This window comes from Mizuhopecten yessoensis, unplaced genomic scaffold, assembly GCF_002113885.1.
Source record: "Mizuhopecten yessoensis strain PY_sf001 unplaced genomic scaffold, ASM211388v2 scaffold10983, whole genome shotgun sequence".
Classification (NCBI taxonomy): domain Eukaryota; kingdom Metazoa; phylum Mollusca; class Bivalvia; order Pectinida; family Pectinidae; genus Mizuhopecten; species Mizuhopecten yessoensis.
The window spans coordinates 165,616-182,813 of record NW_018408819.1 but is presented as its reverse complement, the minus strand read 5'-3'; the positions used below and the strand labels follow the sequence as shown (position 1 = coordinate 182,813).

The 17,198-nt window shown below is 34.3% G+C and overlaps 2 protein-coding genes across 2 annotated transcripts in view; one reads left to right on the top strand and one right to left on the bottom strand.

Annotated features, from left to right (window-relative positions):
- LOC110464306 (post-GPI attachment to proteins factor 2-like) overlaps positions 1–7,986 on the bottom strand; it is a 44,473-nt gene extending 36,487 nt beyond the window's left edge. The window contains exon 1 of the mRNA XM_021519454.1: positions 7,727–7,986. Within this exon, the coding sequence (XP_021375129.1) occupies positions 7,727–7,897 (171 nt within the window). The 5' untranslated portion in view covers positions 7,898–7,986. The remainder of the gene's footprint in view (positions 1–7,726) is intronic.
- Positions 7,987–8,212: 226 nt separating this feature from the next.
- Positions 8,213–17,198, top strand: part of LOC110464304 (WD repeat-containing protein 55-like) — a 16,690-nt gene continuing 7,704 nt past the window's right edge. Inside the window, exons 1-6 of the mRNA XM_021519452.1 lie at positions 8,213–8,236; positions 10,696–10,811; positions 11,952–12,137; positions 14,042–14,114; positions 14,628–14,734; positions 16,328–16,359. Coding sequence (XP_021375127.1) covers positions 8,225–8,236; positions 10,696–10,811; positions 11,952–12,137; positions 14,042–14,114; positions 14,628–14,734; positions 16,328–16,359 — 526 coding nt within the window. The 5' untranslated portion in view covers positions 8,213–8,224. The remainder of the gene's footprint in view (positions 8,237–10,695; positions 10,812–11,951; positions 12,138–14,041; positions 14,115–14,627; positions 14,735–16,327; positions 16,360–17,198) is intronic.

The window sequence follows — 17,198 nt, the reverse complement described above, 5'->3', positions numbered from 1 at the left end:
TGCCACCACAACTTTGTACACAGGATTATATATATACTGTAACTTAAAGGGGCTGGTCGGGGAAAAAAATACAAAATAAATGGGTCTAAATATGTTCTCTGGCCTTCCAAAAGTTATACCACGGCAATATGATGGTCGAGTTCTGCTTGCAATGTCCAATTTTGACCACTGAAATCTCGGGGAAGCCCCGCGTAAATTTAGCGCAGATCTATTTATATATGTCACGTGGAGGTTTCGAAAGTGAGGCAGTGAAGATAACAACAATAGCATGCTGTCTATCAGCCATGTCGGACTCAACTAGCGGACAAGACAGCTATACTATACGTAAATAATTGTTTTCAAAGGTCATTTATGATGCAAGTGTAGTATTCCTACCTATATGCTGTTGTTATATATAACGGTATTGATACCTCGTGTCTGTCATGACTTTTGCATGCATCTTTTTCTTTCGCCACGATGTTTACATTTGGCCTTGTTGATGACGCGCATGCGGTAAAATTACATCATTGATCTGGGTCAATTGAGAGTTTTAGACTGTCAGGTGACAATTTATGATTTCTTTAATATAATTATAATTTTTACTCTTAGGGAGTGAATTTCAGCAAAATCTGAATCGGTATGTTTCATAAGAAGGGATTTTAAACAGGTGTACATATGCCGTTTTAGCAAATATGACATTTTTCCTCGACCAGCCCCTTTTTTAAGCCTATAACAATGGATAGAATTAAAGTCACTAATGTGACCAGAGTGGCTGATTCTTTATGTTTAAAAATAGTACATTTCACCTAATATCACATCGCTTAATGTCATTATTCGGTTATTATCAGCTTTTTTTGATGCACCGTTTTTCCTGCTATATAATCTATGCAATTCAAATTTTCTATTATCACTTGATTTTATGTTGATTTCTCTTAATATCACTTTATTTTGGCCACTGTCACAAAAAAATTACAGGTAAATGATGGTAATGATTCATAATAAATGCCCCGGGGACCTTAATGCTGTCACCCCATGGACGTGTTATGTAAACAACGCCTCGGCCTAACAGGGTATTTTTTACACCTGGCTGACTGTTAAACAATAGGTTACACTAGCTGGCTGACTGTTAAACAATAGGTTGACTTACATGATAATCACCTGTGGTTGGGGGAGCTAGGACTAACATCTGTAAACTTTTCTAATGCCAAGTGTGATGTAATCTTTCAACTAAATATAACATGTGTACTATCTTCGATTACACATTTGCAGCAAATATCTTAAGAAATTAAACTATAAAAAGATGTTACTAGCGAAAGAACAGTATATATATCAAGATGAAGGTAAATATTTACCAAGTCTCATGTTTACAATTGAATTTGATGCAAAATACCAGCCAAACACTTGTATGCCTACATCACTATGTATGACATGACCTAGTTGTGACACATGCCTATAGTACATGGAGATGAAGTTTTGTAAGATAAACAAAAGAGACATTCAAGAAGCTAGTAAAATAAAATTGTTGGTGGTTACTTGTCACAAAAGAAGTTGTAGATACTGAAAAGGAACACCTATATATTCCCCTCCTTATTATGTTTAATTATGTCAGCTATGTATATATATATATATTAAAGTATGTACCTGTAATAATGCCAGACAGTAGTGATTGTTGTAAATATCAGGAACATTAATGACAGCTTGACAGAAGAGAGGGCAATGTTATCATTTTTTATTCTATTATCATGAACCCTTCTGTAGATTGGAAAAAGCATTTAATACGGAGCACCAATCTACATAGTGTGCAAGCTTGGACACTGGTACGTGTAGGTGGGGGAATGTTGATTCAGCAGGTTCTAGTGCTAGTTCTTTTTTTTTTTATTTGTTTATTTTCAAAGTATTTTTCACATTACAGTAACATATACATTTCATTATACATAATGAATTCCACTTTCACACATACTTTCATACTAATTAATGTTTTTGTAAGTGGTATTTTATTTTATTGTAATGTTATATTAGGAAGGAAGGAAAATCAGAAAAGAGAAAAACAAAGAAAACAAAGAAATAGAGGAAATAAAGATAGGTAAATGGACAGAAAGAAAGACAGACAGACAGACAGACAGACAGACGGAAAGATAGGCAGACAAGAGGAGAAGTACCAGTATTAAACAAACCAATTTAAACGATAGAAGTCTGGTAATATATAGGTGTCAGTAGCTAAGTAATTAAGATAATACATTGAATGTTTAAATTTTGTCTCTTTTTTTTTCAAATAAATTAAAATTAGATCAAACATATAAACAATCGGCAAAAAGTAGATCTAGGAAATATCAATAAGCCTTTTCCATTTTTTCCACTCATTCTGGAAGTTAATGAGATATATTTCGTCTTTACTATTTGCAATATATTTTTGAATATTGTAATGTTCTTTAATTGAACTTTTAATTCCTTGTATAGATAAAGGCACTTTAAGACATCTTGCCTTGTATATATACTGTTTTATTATTAAAATAATACTATTGTCACTTTTATTAAGTCCGTTATAGTTATAAAAACCAAAAAGAAATGTTTGTTTATTATAATCAAATGGAATAATCAATGCATCTAATAAGAACTCAAAATTTTGTAAAAGATTTTGTACTTTGTCACATTCCCATAATACATGCTCTATTGTCTCTATTTCTAGTTTACACAGTTCACAGTAAGGGCTATCTACTATTCCTGCCTTAAACAAATATGCATTAGTTGTCAAAATGTGCTGATTAATTCTGTACTGAAACCACTGTAATTTGGTATTTTTCGTAATTCTAAATGGCATAATATATATTTTTTTCCAAACTTCATCATCAAATTGAAATATATCATCCCATTTTTTTTTACCTGTTGAAATAGTATCATTTTTACAAAATAAGCTATAAAAATCTCTTATCCCCTTTTTGTTTTTCAAAAACATTTCTATATTAATTGGTAAAAATGGATAGTTAACCTCTACATTTGACATATCTTGTTGTATAATATACTCTCTAATGGCAGTAATTAGACCCTGGTATCGCAAAAAGTTTGTATTAATATCATAAATCTGTTTGAATTCTTGAAATGTGTAAAAAGCATTGGTATTTCTGTCTCTGATTAGATCATCAATTACAATTATTCCTTTATTGTACCATTCCCTGTAAAATATACTTCTATTTTCTATTGAAATATTTTTATTATACCAGATGGGCATTTTGAAATTACTGCTAGGGGACTTATATTTTTCAATAATTTTTCTCCATGCCCTAAATACATCAATCCAAAATAGATTTTTAGTTTTATTTTGACATTTTGAAATATAATCAGTTCCACAATTTGCCAGAATGTTTTTATCACAATATAATTTTAAGATCACTTGCCATTTACCAGAATTCATATATAACCTCCTAACCCACGTTAATTTTAACGAGTCAATAAACGACTGTACATGTAACATTTTAAGACCCCCTTTTACATAATCTTTAACAATGACATCTCTCTTAGCTTTATCTATTTTACTATTCCACAGAAAATTAAAAAGCTCTATATTTAATTTTTTAAGAAAACAATCATCTGGATTTGGTAAAGAGATAAAAAGGTGGTTGAATTGTGAAATTAATAATGATTTTATGATATGTATCCTACCAATAGGAGTCAACAATCTTCTTTTCCAGGTTTTAATCAAAGTTTTGAGTTTTACAAATTTCTTATCGTAATTCAATTTTGTTATCCTATGTAAATCTACATCAAACTCAATACCTAAAAGTGTAAATTTCCTATCCCCCCACTGCAAATTCAATTCAGGATAAAGAATTTCATCACTGTATTTTTTACTACCTATCCAAATAACATGTGTCTTTTCTATGTTTATTTTGAGTCCAGAAATATTTGCAAAACTTTTCAATTCTTTAATTGCCTCTTTTAATGAAATTTGTGTGCCATCTAAAATCAATGTAGTGTCATCAGCATACTGGGAAAGTAAAAGCGGGCAATTGTCAATATTAATACCATTTATATGTTTATTATTTCTCAGTCTTACAGCTAAAATTTCAGCGCATAATATGAATATATATGGAGCTTTTGGATCCCCTTGCCTGCAACCTCTTTTAATATCAAAAAAAGATGATAAATTTCCCCCTTGATTTATTGCAGACTTTGCGTTTGTATGAAAGACTTTTACCCATTTTTTTATGCCATTGCCAAATTTAAAATAATCAAGAACTTTTTCAATAAATTTCCAGGACACTGAGTCGAAAGCCTTTTCAAAATCTATAATTAACAACATTCCTGGTATATTATTTTCATCTGTATATTGCATGACATCATAAACTAACCTAGTATTCTCCCAAACATTACGACCCGAAATAAAACCTGTTTGATCTGTGTTTATTATACTATTTAAAACTGTTTTTATTCTCCCTGCTTTGACCCCGATGCAATCTTATATATAATATTCAGAAGAGAAATTGGTCGCCAATTTTTTAGAAACTGTCTTGGTTTATCCCCTTTAGGTATACATGTTATTATTCCCTGTCTTTGTGTAACTGACAATTGTCCATTAGCGTAACCAAAATTGATTGATCTCACTATAAAGTTATTCAGCTGTTTCCAGAAACATTTTAAAAATTCAACCGTAAAACCATCAGAACCAGGGCTTTTCCCATTTTTCATATTATTTAATGTATGTGATGCTTCTTTAAGAGTTATAATGCCCTCTAAACTATCAGATTCTATATTATTCAGTTTAGGAACATGAAAGTCATGTAAAAAGTTGTCTAAATTAACATCATCTATATTATCATCATTGGTATATAAAGACTCATAAAATAATTTAACTTCTTTAAGTATCTCATTTTGATTAGTTATTATATCCCCATTTTCTTTTTCTATTTTTGGAATTATTTTTGAGGTATAATTTCTGTTTTCGAGATTAAAAAAGTAGTTAGTTGGCTTTTCTCCCTCTTCAACCCATTTAGCTTTAGATCTAATAATGCTACCTCTTAGTTTATGTAATCTTATATTTTCTAATTCTTGTTTTTTCTCCTTTAATTTATCAAAATCAATATTTTCAACCGATTCTAAATGTTTTATAATATCTTTTAAATTGTTTTCTAAATGGTTCTGTTGTTTTTTCTTATGTGAAGCATATGAAATAGTTTTCCCTCTAATTTCTATTAATAACGTTTCAAAAAACAGCTGATCATCTATAACGAATTGGATCTCAGAGTCCAGAATATTGGATATATTGTGTGGATTATACACTGGAAGAGCATATTGGGTTTTAACGTCTAAAATAATTTTGTTTACAATTTCAAGATAGTCTAAATCATGCAATAAAGAATTGTTAAACTTCCATAGTCCTTTCCCCTTCTTAAATTCATTAAATTTTAATATAATAAATGGTATAGAATGGTCAGATCTGTATCCTGGCTCAATATTAGTTTTATTTACACTAGGTAGTAAGTTTTCAGAAATGAGAAAAAAATCTAAGCGGGCTTGCTTAATTGGATTACTTCTTCTCCATGTATATCTTTCATTATCAGGATTCTGTTCCCTATAAACATCAACCGTTCCTAACTCTTCAATTATTTGTAAGATATTTTCTCTAGCTTTTGGGTTATTGATATTTTTATAGCTTTAAATTGTTAAAATCTCCACATATTATAAAACATTCATTTTTAAAAGTATCTATTGATTCTACTATGTTGTCATAAAAAGATGGAGTATCTGAATTTGGCCCATAGATATTTATAAGTGTAATTTGTTTCCCTTCTATTTCTAAATCTAATGCTATGAAATTCCCAGTCAAATCCTTTTTAACCTTTAAAACCTTTACCTCAAAATTATTATTAAATAATATTGCAACACCCCTAGAATTTGACCTCAGAGAGTTAAAGTAACACTCATATCCCCACTCTGTCCTAATTATTCCTTCAATTTCTGGAGTAAAATGAGTTCTAGTTCTACCATATAGTGACCACCTTCAACTAATTGAAGTTTTTGTCACGAAGTTGGGTTTATGCAGCACAAATGACAGACTATATATATATTACATAATAATTAATAAATAATCACTTAGTTGAAGTTAAGAGAAGGAAAATTTAGTTCGAGGAGAGTCCGAGAGAGAGGTCCGAGCAAGCAAGTGATTGGGCAGCCCCCACCGACAAAGCTTGTTTGGAAAAGGGGTAAAAGAAGAGAAGTGGTGAATTAGTATGTAAAGTCTGTTGAAGTAGCTAATTACTCTGCATCTTCAATTTTATAGGTGTGCCTGGAAAGAGATGTTTTGAAAGAGTTGAAAGTGGGTGCATTAACGATGTCCGATGGTAATTTGTTCCAGTCTAGTATGGTACGAGGAAAAAATAATTGTTGTCTAATTAGTGTTTTCAAGTATTGCTGTTGGTATTGGACCTGATGGGAATTTCAAGGAATTCTTCTGGCTCGGTGCATCCTGTCAGTCGTGGATATGGCCACCCTGCCCCGATGTATTTTATAGAACATCTTTAGGCGTGCATCTTTCCTACGATCTGACAGGCTGCGCCAGCCAAGAGTACCTATTCCGAAAGCGATTTGACACATAACAGACTCCTCTCCTCTGGACCATTTCTATTTTGTTGATATTATTTTTTGTGTACGGATCTCAAACAGAGCAAGCATATTCTAAAGAGGGTCTTACCAAGGATTTGTAAGCCTGTTTTTTAAATGTTGTTGAGCTAATTTTTAGGTTTCTTCTGAGAAATCCTAGAGTAGAATTTGCCTTGTTGCAAATCTGATCTACATTAGAGTCCCATATCAAATCTGATCTGAGGGTTATACCTAGGTATTTCACAGAATTAACATGTTTTCTCCCAAAGGGCTAGTTTGTCCAGGTCAGACAGACAGACTGTAGGGTCCTTGCATCTTTCTCTGACGTAATTGTCAGATATACAATGGTATCATCCGCAAACAGTCTGACCGTAGAGTTCAAGCCAATTGGCATATCATTGATATAAAATAGGAACAGAGTGGATCTATATATGGCCTGTGTGGGACTAGGGAGGAAAATGACGTTTAAGGTCATGGGAGCTGGCCCGAGGTACACCCAGTGAATACCAATGTGGGGTCTGGGGAGAACAGGGACATGTTAAGGGGAGGACAGGGACCAGGGACATGTTAAGGGCTATCTCCAGTTTTCTTTGCTGCGGTAACGCCATTACCAACTATCAGGTGTTGTTCTTTTTATGTATAGGGAATCATCTAATAAATAAACAAACTGTAAAAAAAAACTTGCAAATAAACATGTAGGCTTTGAAGTTGGAATCCTTCTGCCAATCTGTGTACGTTAACGTTACAGTACAAATGTAGCACATCAATGGAAAGCCTGAGGCTTATAATGATGTTTTAACTGAAGACACAATTAAACTCTTCTAATTCAAATATTGGAATACTTCATCATGAAATTTTGGCAGAGAAGACACACTTGTCAGTCACTAAATGATTGACCAGCTTTCCTCTTTTTAAAGCTGTTCAGACTTTCAGGTTCACCACTTCAGCTGATGTGTTTTCCGATGATCTCGTGATATATGCTCACTGATAACTCAAAATGTTTATATTTTGATAATTTATTTTACCGTTATGACTTCATTTTATTAACAAAAGGAAAGTATGTCATCTTCAAAAATGTTGCAAATTGAACTGAAAATTCATTTCATTTTACGTCTGTTAAGGTCACACAAAAAATGGCATAAAATGTACTTACTTTGCAAACTGTTTCATTGACATCATAAAATCGGAATGTGATTCCCGACAGAAAGCAGAAGAGTAGTGAGAAAGCCGGTAATGACACGGTCACGTAGGCAATTCTCATGAAGTGTATTCGCAGCATGGTGCCATGAATATTTTCTCTCTTTTCAACTGTATCACTTCCCATGATGAGCGACGGTTTTCCTACTGTGATAAATGAATAACGAAAATCTGAATCCGTTTATCGGAGCTTGTTTGCCGAGATGACGACGGAAGTGTCCCTGTACACAGTAAATTGATTTTACAAATTCACTATGAATTAAGACGGAACAATATCAGTAGAAATTGTTTAAATTGTTTGTAACTTTTGTGAACAATTATCTTTTTATTTTTGGTCATGTGACTAATACTTTTTCTATTGAAAGATTGATTTATCACTCAAAACGCATTTTAGTAGACTATTTTTTTTCGTTTTAATTATACTAATCTGGAATTTATATGACCAAATTTCAACATGGCGACGAAGGTAACGTGCTTTGCTCAAAGTTCCCACATGGCTCATGTTTATTTCCTTGTTTGGCCGCTAAATGCATTGATTAATTCCCCTTTTGTGTTTTATGAATCTGGATCTCACATATTTTAGTAGACTAATAAGTACGCATAACACAGAACGATCCGCTAAGAATTATCAGCGACCAAACATTGATAATTTCCCAGTTACATATGAGCCAGTCAAGCGGCCTACAATACTGTACTGTAATAGTTTCTTTTCAAATGAGTCGTAGCTTATATACCAGGTCTTTGTAAATTCATTTAAACAATTGATCGATGAACTCAGATAATTTCATTCATAGTAATTTCATTATTACGAACTTGTTTTAGGACTGACAGCATACATTTCACAAGGAGGCACGAGTTACTCCCCTTGTACCTATATTTGTCTGCTATATTGAGAGACTCCCAACATAGTGCCAAATTAGGGACCGAAATCATGTTTAAATCTAATTTTGGACCAGATAAATATCTAACATTTGGCCAAAGAAATAAAATGATCACCATTACACACATCTTCACACAAACAACAAACAAAACTTGGAAGATACAAATGTAACGGGAAAGAAAATAGTGTGCTTCCAACGGGGATTGAGCCCTCAATCTCCAGGTTCCTAGTCGGACGCTCTACCACTGAGCTGAAGGGATATTCCCTCTAGCTCAAAGCTAGAAGGCGACAGTAATCCTATGTACAATTAACATCTGCCACACTATACTCCCCCTTTTTAAATGTGTTCATCCTCACACACCACAACCCAGGTTCTTACTCCCTGTCACCACAGAGAGGGCCACGGAGACCATTTGTAACAGAAAAGAGAAAAGTGTGCTTCCACCATAGATCGAACCTAGTCGGACACTTTACCACCTAGCTAAAACCAAGGGAGATTCCCTCTAGCTCGGAGCTAGAAGGCGATCGTAATCCTATGTACCATCAAAATCTGCTACACAAAAGTATACCAAGAGTAAGAAAATTGTTCATTAGATGAAGTTGAGGATGAGTGTCACTTATTATTCAAATGTCAATACTGTAAAATTAGAAGAGAAAAAATATTTGTTATCATCTCACAATATTGTGATAATTTTTCTAACCTTGAAATACTGCAATTCTTTCTACTATTTGTGATCTCATTAAGAGGTCAGTTTTATTTTTAAAAAAAACTTTTTGGGGTGTGTGAGGATTAAATGCTTTTCATTACAGCACAAGGACGTAATTAATTATAATTTATACCTTTTGCATCGTTCTTTGGTGCCTTCTGCAATGTGTATACTCTTTCGCACTCCTAATCATCTTTATATGTATGCTACAATATTTTTTGGACAACTCTTTTGTATCTCTATCTCTTGTCATGAATGCACAGCTGCTCTGCATTACAGCACAAGGAAGTATTTATTTTACACCTTTTGCATCGCCCCTTGGTGTTTTTTGCAGTGCGACTGTTGTTCCTGTTTTGAGAAATGTTGTCTAGAGTCATTTCATATAACTGAACTTTCCTTATTATTTCCCACAAAACAATGGTGGAATTGATAATGTTTCTCAAGTGTGTTGTTTAACTGGAAATATAGTGGTGGGGTTAAATACCACATGTTGTACATCAGTATCTTTTGTTAAAGATAATGAGGTGTATTTGCATTCCACATTTTTATATGCCTAGGGTTGTCACTGTGTAACAGGAGAGGAGAAAGGCTCGATCAACCAGACAGGGATTGGAACCCAGACCTCCAATCTCTTGAAGGACACTCCACCAACTGAGCCACCTGGTCGCTAGTTATCAACCCAGTCCAGCTCCACTACATACCTCCTTCTTTTTTCATAGTCTTCGCCTGCAAGGATATCACTCGTTACACTCGGTTTGGGTATTCCCTTGTGTAGCATTAGTTCACCCGATGGTTGAAAAAAGGTTTGGTTACAAGCACCACTGTAGCAAGACAAAGGAACTCCACAAACACTTAGATGGACGTTCAACCAATTGAGCAACCTGGTCGGAGGCAAACGACCAAGCCCAGTTCTGCTACATTCCACCCTCTTTATCCTAATTCTTTGCTCCCAAAGACAACACTATTTACAGCCAAGAGTTCCGTATCCCCTTGTCAGGCATTCACCTTGCACTTGAAACAAGCATTGGTCACATGCACCACTGTAACAGGAAAAAGAGAAAATATAATGGCCAGGCCGGGGTTCAAGCCTGGGACCCTTCAAACTCTAGACGGACACTCTACCAATTGAGCTACCTGGTTGCTGGCAATCGACCCAGTCCAGTTCTGCTACACCAGAAAGAATTTCTTTATCTATAGAAATGTTGATATGTGGAAAAGTCTTCCTCAAATGATTATTGGTCTTAAATTTCCTATTTATCAGCCACTACCAACATATATAGTCCTTTCTATGTGCCTTCAATGAATGATCATTGGGTTTTTTTCTTTTCATTTATGCAGGATGCAGACTTGGAAAAACCAAAAGACATAAAGTTTGACGGTGTGGTGGTGGACATCTGTTTCCATCCCAGTAAGGATGTGATCGCAGCTGGAGACATCGATGGAGAAGTTTCACTGTAGGTTTTATATGTATCACTTGTCCTTCTGATAAGGATTTAAGATGGAAATAGAAACACAACCACTTACGTAGCCAAAGTACAGTGAACTAAACCAGACACATATTATTTGGCTGGTTTGTAGAGAGTTCCAGATAGTAGAGAGTCTGCTTTAACATTTTTGTTCTGGATAAAATGAGAATTAAGGATACAAAGTGAAAACTACATTTTGTTCATGTATACAATGTATTTTTACTCTTGTTCATTATCAACAATATTAAGTGATTTCACTTCGCAGTATTGATAGAAAATGATAATGTTCCTAAGATAAATTAACATTTCATTTGAATTCAGAATTTGAGTCCAGATTAGCCAGAGTTTAACTACTCAACTACTCTAGATAAAGAAAATTTTCCAGGAATCAAAGTATTTGGCCAGTTTAGATAAAGATCTGTATTGGACAGAGTCTACGACTCTAGTTTATCCAGATTCCATTTTTGTGCTTCCCATCTCCGACTTAATTTTGAGCTAATAAAAACAAGCTAATAAGAAGTTCATCTCTTTTCTCCATTCATCTGGATGTTTGTAGCTAGGGAGGACTGTGTTAATTACAATTCTAGCTCCACTTTTTTATTCCAATACATTTTCCAACATTATGTTTTTTTCCTGTTAAATGTTTAATCACTCCATGTTGATTTTTTGGCAGCCAGAATCCAACTGTAGGTACTTCATTATGCCTACCATATCTTATGTTTCACCAATAATACCTCAATGAATAAGCTTTGCGTAATAAAAATGTTACCAGGTATATGTTATATGTATTTTGTGGACAGCAGCAATATTGATTCAGTTCTGTTAAGGTATTTGATGGTAGTCTTGTGTAAGTATTTTACTCAATGTCATTAATATTGATTTTGTATTATTCTTAATTTATTTGGAAGTACACTGCTATTATAATCTCTTTCTTCATGTTCTTTAACACATTTTCTATATCAGTTGAATCATGTGAGGCCAGGTTGTTTGTGCCATGGGAATGAAAGGAAGAGGAGGAAGGCAAATGTTGATGCCATCACAACTAATATGTACTACTTCTGTTATGTTACATGCAAAACTTACATAAACTGAAGGCTAAGATATTCATTTTTAATGTTCTTTGTTTAGACACTCCTACTCAGCTTCAAGAGAAAACAGTACACTGATGTCATTCAAGAACCACAAGAAAGCCTGTCGAGCCCTGAGGTTTTCTGCTAATGGCGAGGAGCTGTACACAGCCTCCAAGGACAAGTCCATACACGTTGTTGATATGAATACAGGGGCACTAAAGCGCAAGTTAAAAAAGGCACACGAGTAAGATCAATTGTAGATATTTTTGTACATTACATTTCTACTGAACCTTGAATCTATAAAGCTACTAAAGACTCTGAGAGATATTTTTTCCATAGACTTTCAAGTTGATGTATAAATAATACTAGACAAATTAGTTTGTGCGGGAACTAGTCCATTTATAGATACCTTCCATATTGGTTATTTTTTTCAGAAGTTTCTTATTAAATTAAATATGAAGTATATGTTGTATGTTGTAGCTATATATCTTGCCAGGATAACAACAAACAATAAGTGATGACAATGCATGCTTCAGGCACTCCATGGTATTAGACTTGCACAGGCCCAATATTTTAGAAATAATAAAAAAAACTATCAAAATTGCATTGAATGTAAATATAGGTGCTAAATCTGCAAAAACTTAGTGAAAACAAAAATTAAAATTTTTGCTTTTTAAAAGGAGTAAGAGTAAAATTAAATTGTTTTTCTAAAATATGTGGTAAAAAAACAAGTTAAGAAATTTTACTTCCATATCTAAATTTATAAGAATTGTACAAACATTCACAGTTTTTTGGTAGCACACACAGAAACTATTGTTTGAGTTTGTTCTGCATACGTTCAAACCAATTATCTGTAAGGTTGTCTATACAGTATGTTTGTATCGGGAGAAACCTCCTTCTGTTGTTTTAGGTCACCTATACACAGTATGTTTGTATCAGGAGAAAACTTCCTCTGATGTTTTAGGTCTCTTATATACGGTATGTTTGTAACAGGAGAAACCTTCCTCTGATGTTTAAGGTCTCCTATATACAGTATGTTTGTATCAGGAGAAACCTCTCTCTGATGTTTTAGGTCACCTATATACAGTATGTTTGTATCAGGAGAAACCTTCCTCTGTTGTTTTAGGTCACCTATATACAGTATGTTTGTATCAGGAGAAACCTTCCTCTGTTGTTTTAGGTCACCTATATACAGTATGTTTGTAACAGGAGAAACCTTCCTCTGATGTTTTAGGTCACCTATATGCAGTATGTTTGTATCAGGAGAAACCTCCCTCTGATGTTTTAGGTCTCCTATATACAGTATGTTTGTAACAGGAGAAACCTTCCTCTGATGTTTTAGGTCACCTATATGCAGTATGTTTGTATCAGGAGAAACCTCCCTCTGATGTTTTAGGTCCCTATATACAGTATGTTTGTATCAGGATAAACCTTCCTCTGATGTTTTAGGTCCCTATATACAGTATGTTTGTATCAGGAGAAACCTTTCTCTGATGTTTTAGGTCTCCTATATACAGTATGTTTGTATCAGGAGAAACCTTCCTCTGATGCTTTAGGTCACCCATATACAGTATGTTTGTAACAGGAGAAACCTTCCTCTGATGTTTTAGGTCCCTATATACAGTATGTTTGTATCAGGAGAAACCTTTCTCTGATGTTTTAGGTCTGCTATATACAGTATGCTTGTAACAGGAGAAAACTTCCTCTGATGTTTTAGGTCTGCTATATACAGTATGCTTGTAACAGGAGAAAACTTCCTCTGATGTTTTAGGTCTCCTATATACTGTATGTTTGTATCAGGAGAAACCTCCCTCTGATGTTTTAGGTCCCTATATACAGTATGTTTGTATCAGGAGAAACCTCCCTCTGATGTTTTAGGTCACCTATATACAGTATGTTTGTATCAGGAGAAAACTCCCTCTGATGTTTTAGGTCACCTATATACAGTATGTTTGTAACAGGAGAAAACTTCCTCTGATGTTTTAGTTCTCCTATATACAGTATGTTTGTAACAGGAGAAAACTTCCTCTGATGTTTTAGGTCTCCTATATACGGTATGTTTGTATCAGGAGAAACCTTCCTCTGATGCTTTAGGTCACCTATATACAGTATGTTTGTAACAGGAGAAAACTCCCTCTGATGTTTTAGGTCTCCTATATACAGTATGCTTGTAACAGGAGAAAACTTCCTAGCGACTGGGGATGATGACGGACATCTTAAGGTACGTGTTGTGTAAATCTACCTGGTGATAAAACATTGTAAGTTAATTGAAAGTGCCTCTCAAAAGTTGGTTTGTAGTTACTTCTATGTTATTAGTTGCAATATGCAGAGTTGTCATGTTAAAGGCAGCTAGCTACACATCAGAGCAGGTCTTATTTACCAGGGAAGAAATGATCACACAGAATGTGTTTCAATGTGTAATCTAGATATCCAAAACGTGGATCAAGATGACCTGAAAAAGTATGTTTACTAGGTGTTTCAGCTGATATGTGTGTTGTGAATATATAAATTTAACTGAACTGAAAATGGGTTTTTTTATGAGGAGTTCAAGGCCATAAACTGAATTTTCATCATATACTTATTTTCTTCTGAAAAAGCCAGTTATTTTTTGTTTGTTTCATAAATGTATTTGTACAATCTGTAAGACTAGCTTAAAGTCATTCAGGATAAATATTCATCAGTTGATAAAATATAATTGATATTTTTAAAACATGAAAATGATGCTTTTTGATAGGTGTGGGACTTGAGAACTAACAGGGCAGAAATGGAGGTAAAACACAACGAGGAATTCATCAGCGACATGGAGATAGATGATCAACATAAAATTCTCATCACAACCAGGTGATGAACAACTCTTGTTCCCCATCATTAGTACAGCTCCACCAAGTATTATGTTAAGTGTTTATAGTCTGCTTTGTCTGAAAAGTCTAAAACAGTCAAACTTTATACCTGCCAACAAAGCTTAAGGACATGGTAAGTCTGTTATCAATAGATAAATGGCAGTGATTGATTTCCTGTCTTTGTAGAGCAAGAAATTGAGTGATGTGTAAGCTTGCTGATGGTCCAATGTCTGTTTTAAGACACTGAATTTCTTCATTTTATGTAAATATTCTTTATTCTAGTAAAATTTATAATATATCCAGATTATCACCTGACCTTATCACACACCCTTCGCTCCCCACCAACTGAAAAATTGATTGATTCTTAAAAGGAATACACTACTTCGGCCAAAGGAGTAATCGAAATTCAACAGAAGAGATGGCCAGACAACATCAAATGGGGAGTCTAGGAAAATTTAATCAAGCTCACATGTTTCTGGGGGTGATGATTTGGAGTGAACTGTTACTGGGGGTGAGAATTGTTCCCAGAGGGACATGTTAATGAATTGTTACTAGGGGGGCTGAGTTAGAATTAATTGTTACTAGGGGTGGGGGGCTGAGTTAGAATTAATTGTTACTAGGGGTGGGGGGCTGAGTTAGAATTAATTGTTACTAGGGGTGGGGGGGAGGGGCTGAGTTAGAATGAATTATTACTAGGGGGCAAGTTAATGATGAGTTAAAATACAAAAAATATTAGGAGGGCAAGTTAATGATGATCAGAATAAATTGTTCTTAGGGGGAAAGTTAATGATGAGTTAAAATAAATAATCACTAGGAGGGCAAGTTAATGATGATTAGAATAAATTGTTCTTAGGGGGGGGAAAGTTAATGATGAGTTAAAATAAATAATTACTAGGAGGGCAAGTTAATGAAGAGTTAAAATAAATAATTACTATGATGGCAAGTTAATGATGAGTAAGAATGAATAATTACTAAGAGGGCAAGTTAATGATGAGGAGGAATAAATAATTGCTAGGAGGGCAAGTTAATGATGAGGAGGAATGAATAATTGCTAGGAGGGCAAGTTAATGATGAGTTAGAATAAATAATTGCTAGGAGGGCAAGTAAATGACGAGTTAGAATAAATAATTACTATGAGGGCAAGTAAATGATGAGTTAGAATAAATAATTGCTAGGAGGGCAAGTTAATGATGAGTAAGAATGAATAATTACTAAGAGGGCAAGTTAATGATGAGGAGGAATAAATAATTGCTAAGAGGGCAAGTTAATGATGAGGAGGAATGAATAATTGCTAGGAGGGCAAGTTAATGATGAGTTAGAATAAATAGTTGCTAGGAGGGCAAGTAAATGACGAGTTAGAATAAATAATTACTATGAGGGCAAGTAAATGATGTGTTGGAATAAATAATTGCTAGGAGGGCAAGTTAATGATGAGTTAGAATAAATAATTACTATGAGGGCAAGTTAATGAAGAGTTAGAATGAACTGTTATTAGGGTTGATGACAACTTTTAGGCAATGCTTTGATAAAAATCCACACCACTGATTCCTTTACAATGAAAATGTATTTATACCCTGTCTACTTTGTTCGCAAGGATATATAGGAATCTGTCTGTCCATGAACCTCGTAAGTGCAACTCCTCCAAAAATGTTAGTTGGATATTTTTGTTACTTGGCACAGTGAAAGTCCATCATATTTAGATGTTCACAAAGAAATGATTTTGCTGTTCAACTATATGTTCCTGTAGTTTACTTTAAATTTCTGCTCCAGAAACCTCGTAACTACAACTCCTCCCTATCTATTTGTTGGATATTTTAGTAACTTGGCACAGTGAAGGTCCATCATATGTAGAAGTGCATGAAGGAAGGGGTTTGTGATAAGGATATCATATCCCCTGCAAATAGAGTTTGAATACCTAGATAAAAAGATAAAATGAAGTGGGGTATATCTTTGTGAGCTAAGTACTCTCTGTCTCTCTAATACGTTTAGTATGAATAGGAGCATGATATGTATTTTACTGAATACTTATGATGATATCAACATTTCCGTTGTTCAGCCTCAGTTGAAGCGATCTGACTATGCTCTGTTTAATACCTGGTCATAGATTCAGATCTATAATTGCCTATTTATTGTTCTGGGATCTGCTTCTTGTCTGATCCTGTAAATTTCTTTCCCTCTTGGGCCTCAGTTTCATTCCAGTGTTTACTAATTATAAATCAGACAGCAAATTACCTTCAAGTTTCTCCAATACAATGTGTTGTGGTTCCTGCATCCAATTTTGTACGTGCATTCTGCAACTTGCTCTTTAAATGATTTATCCTTAGGGTGTACAAGGCTATTATAAAGCGTCTTGTGGGGCCTTAAGGCTGTGATATCATCCCTGGATGGTCTTGTGGAGCCTTAAGGCTGTGATATCATCCCTGGATGGTCTTGTGGGGCCTTAAGGCTGTGATATCATCCCTGAA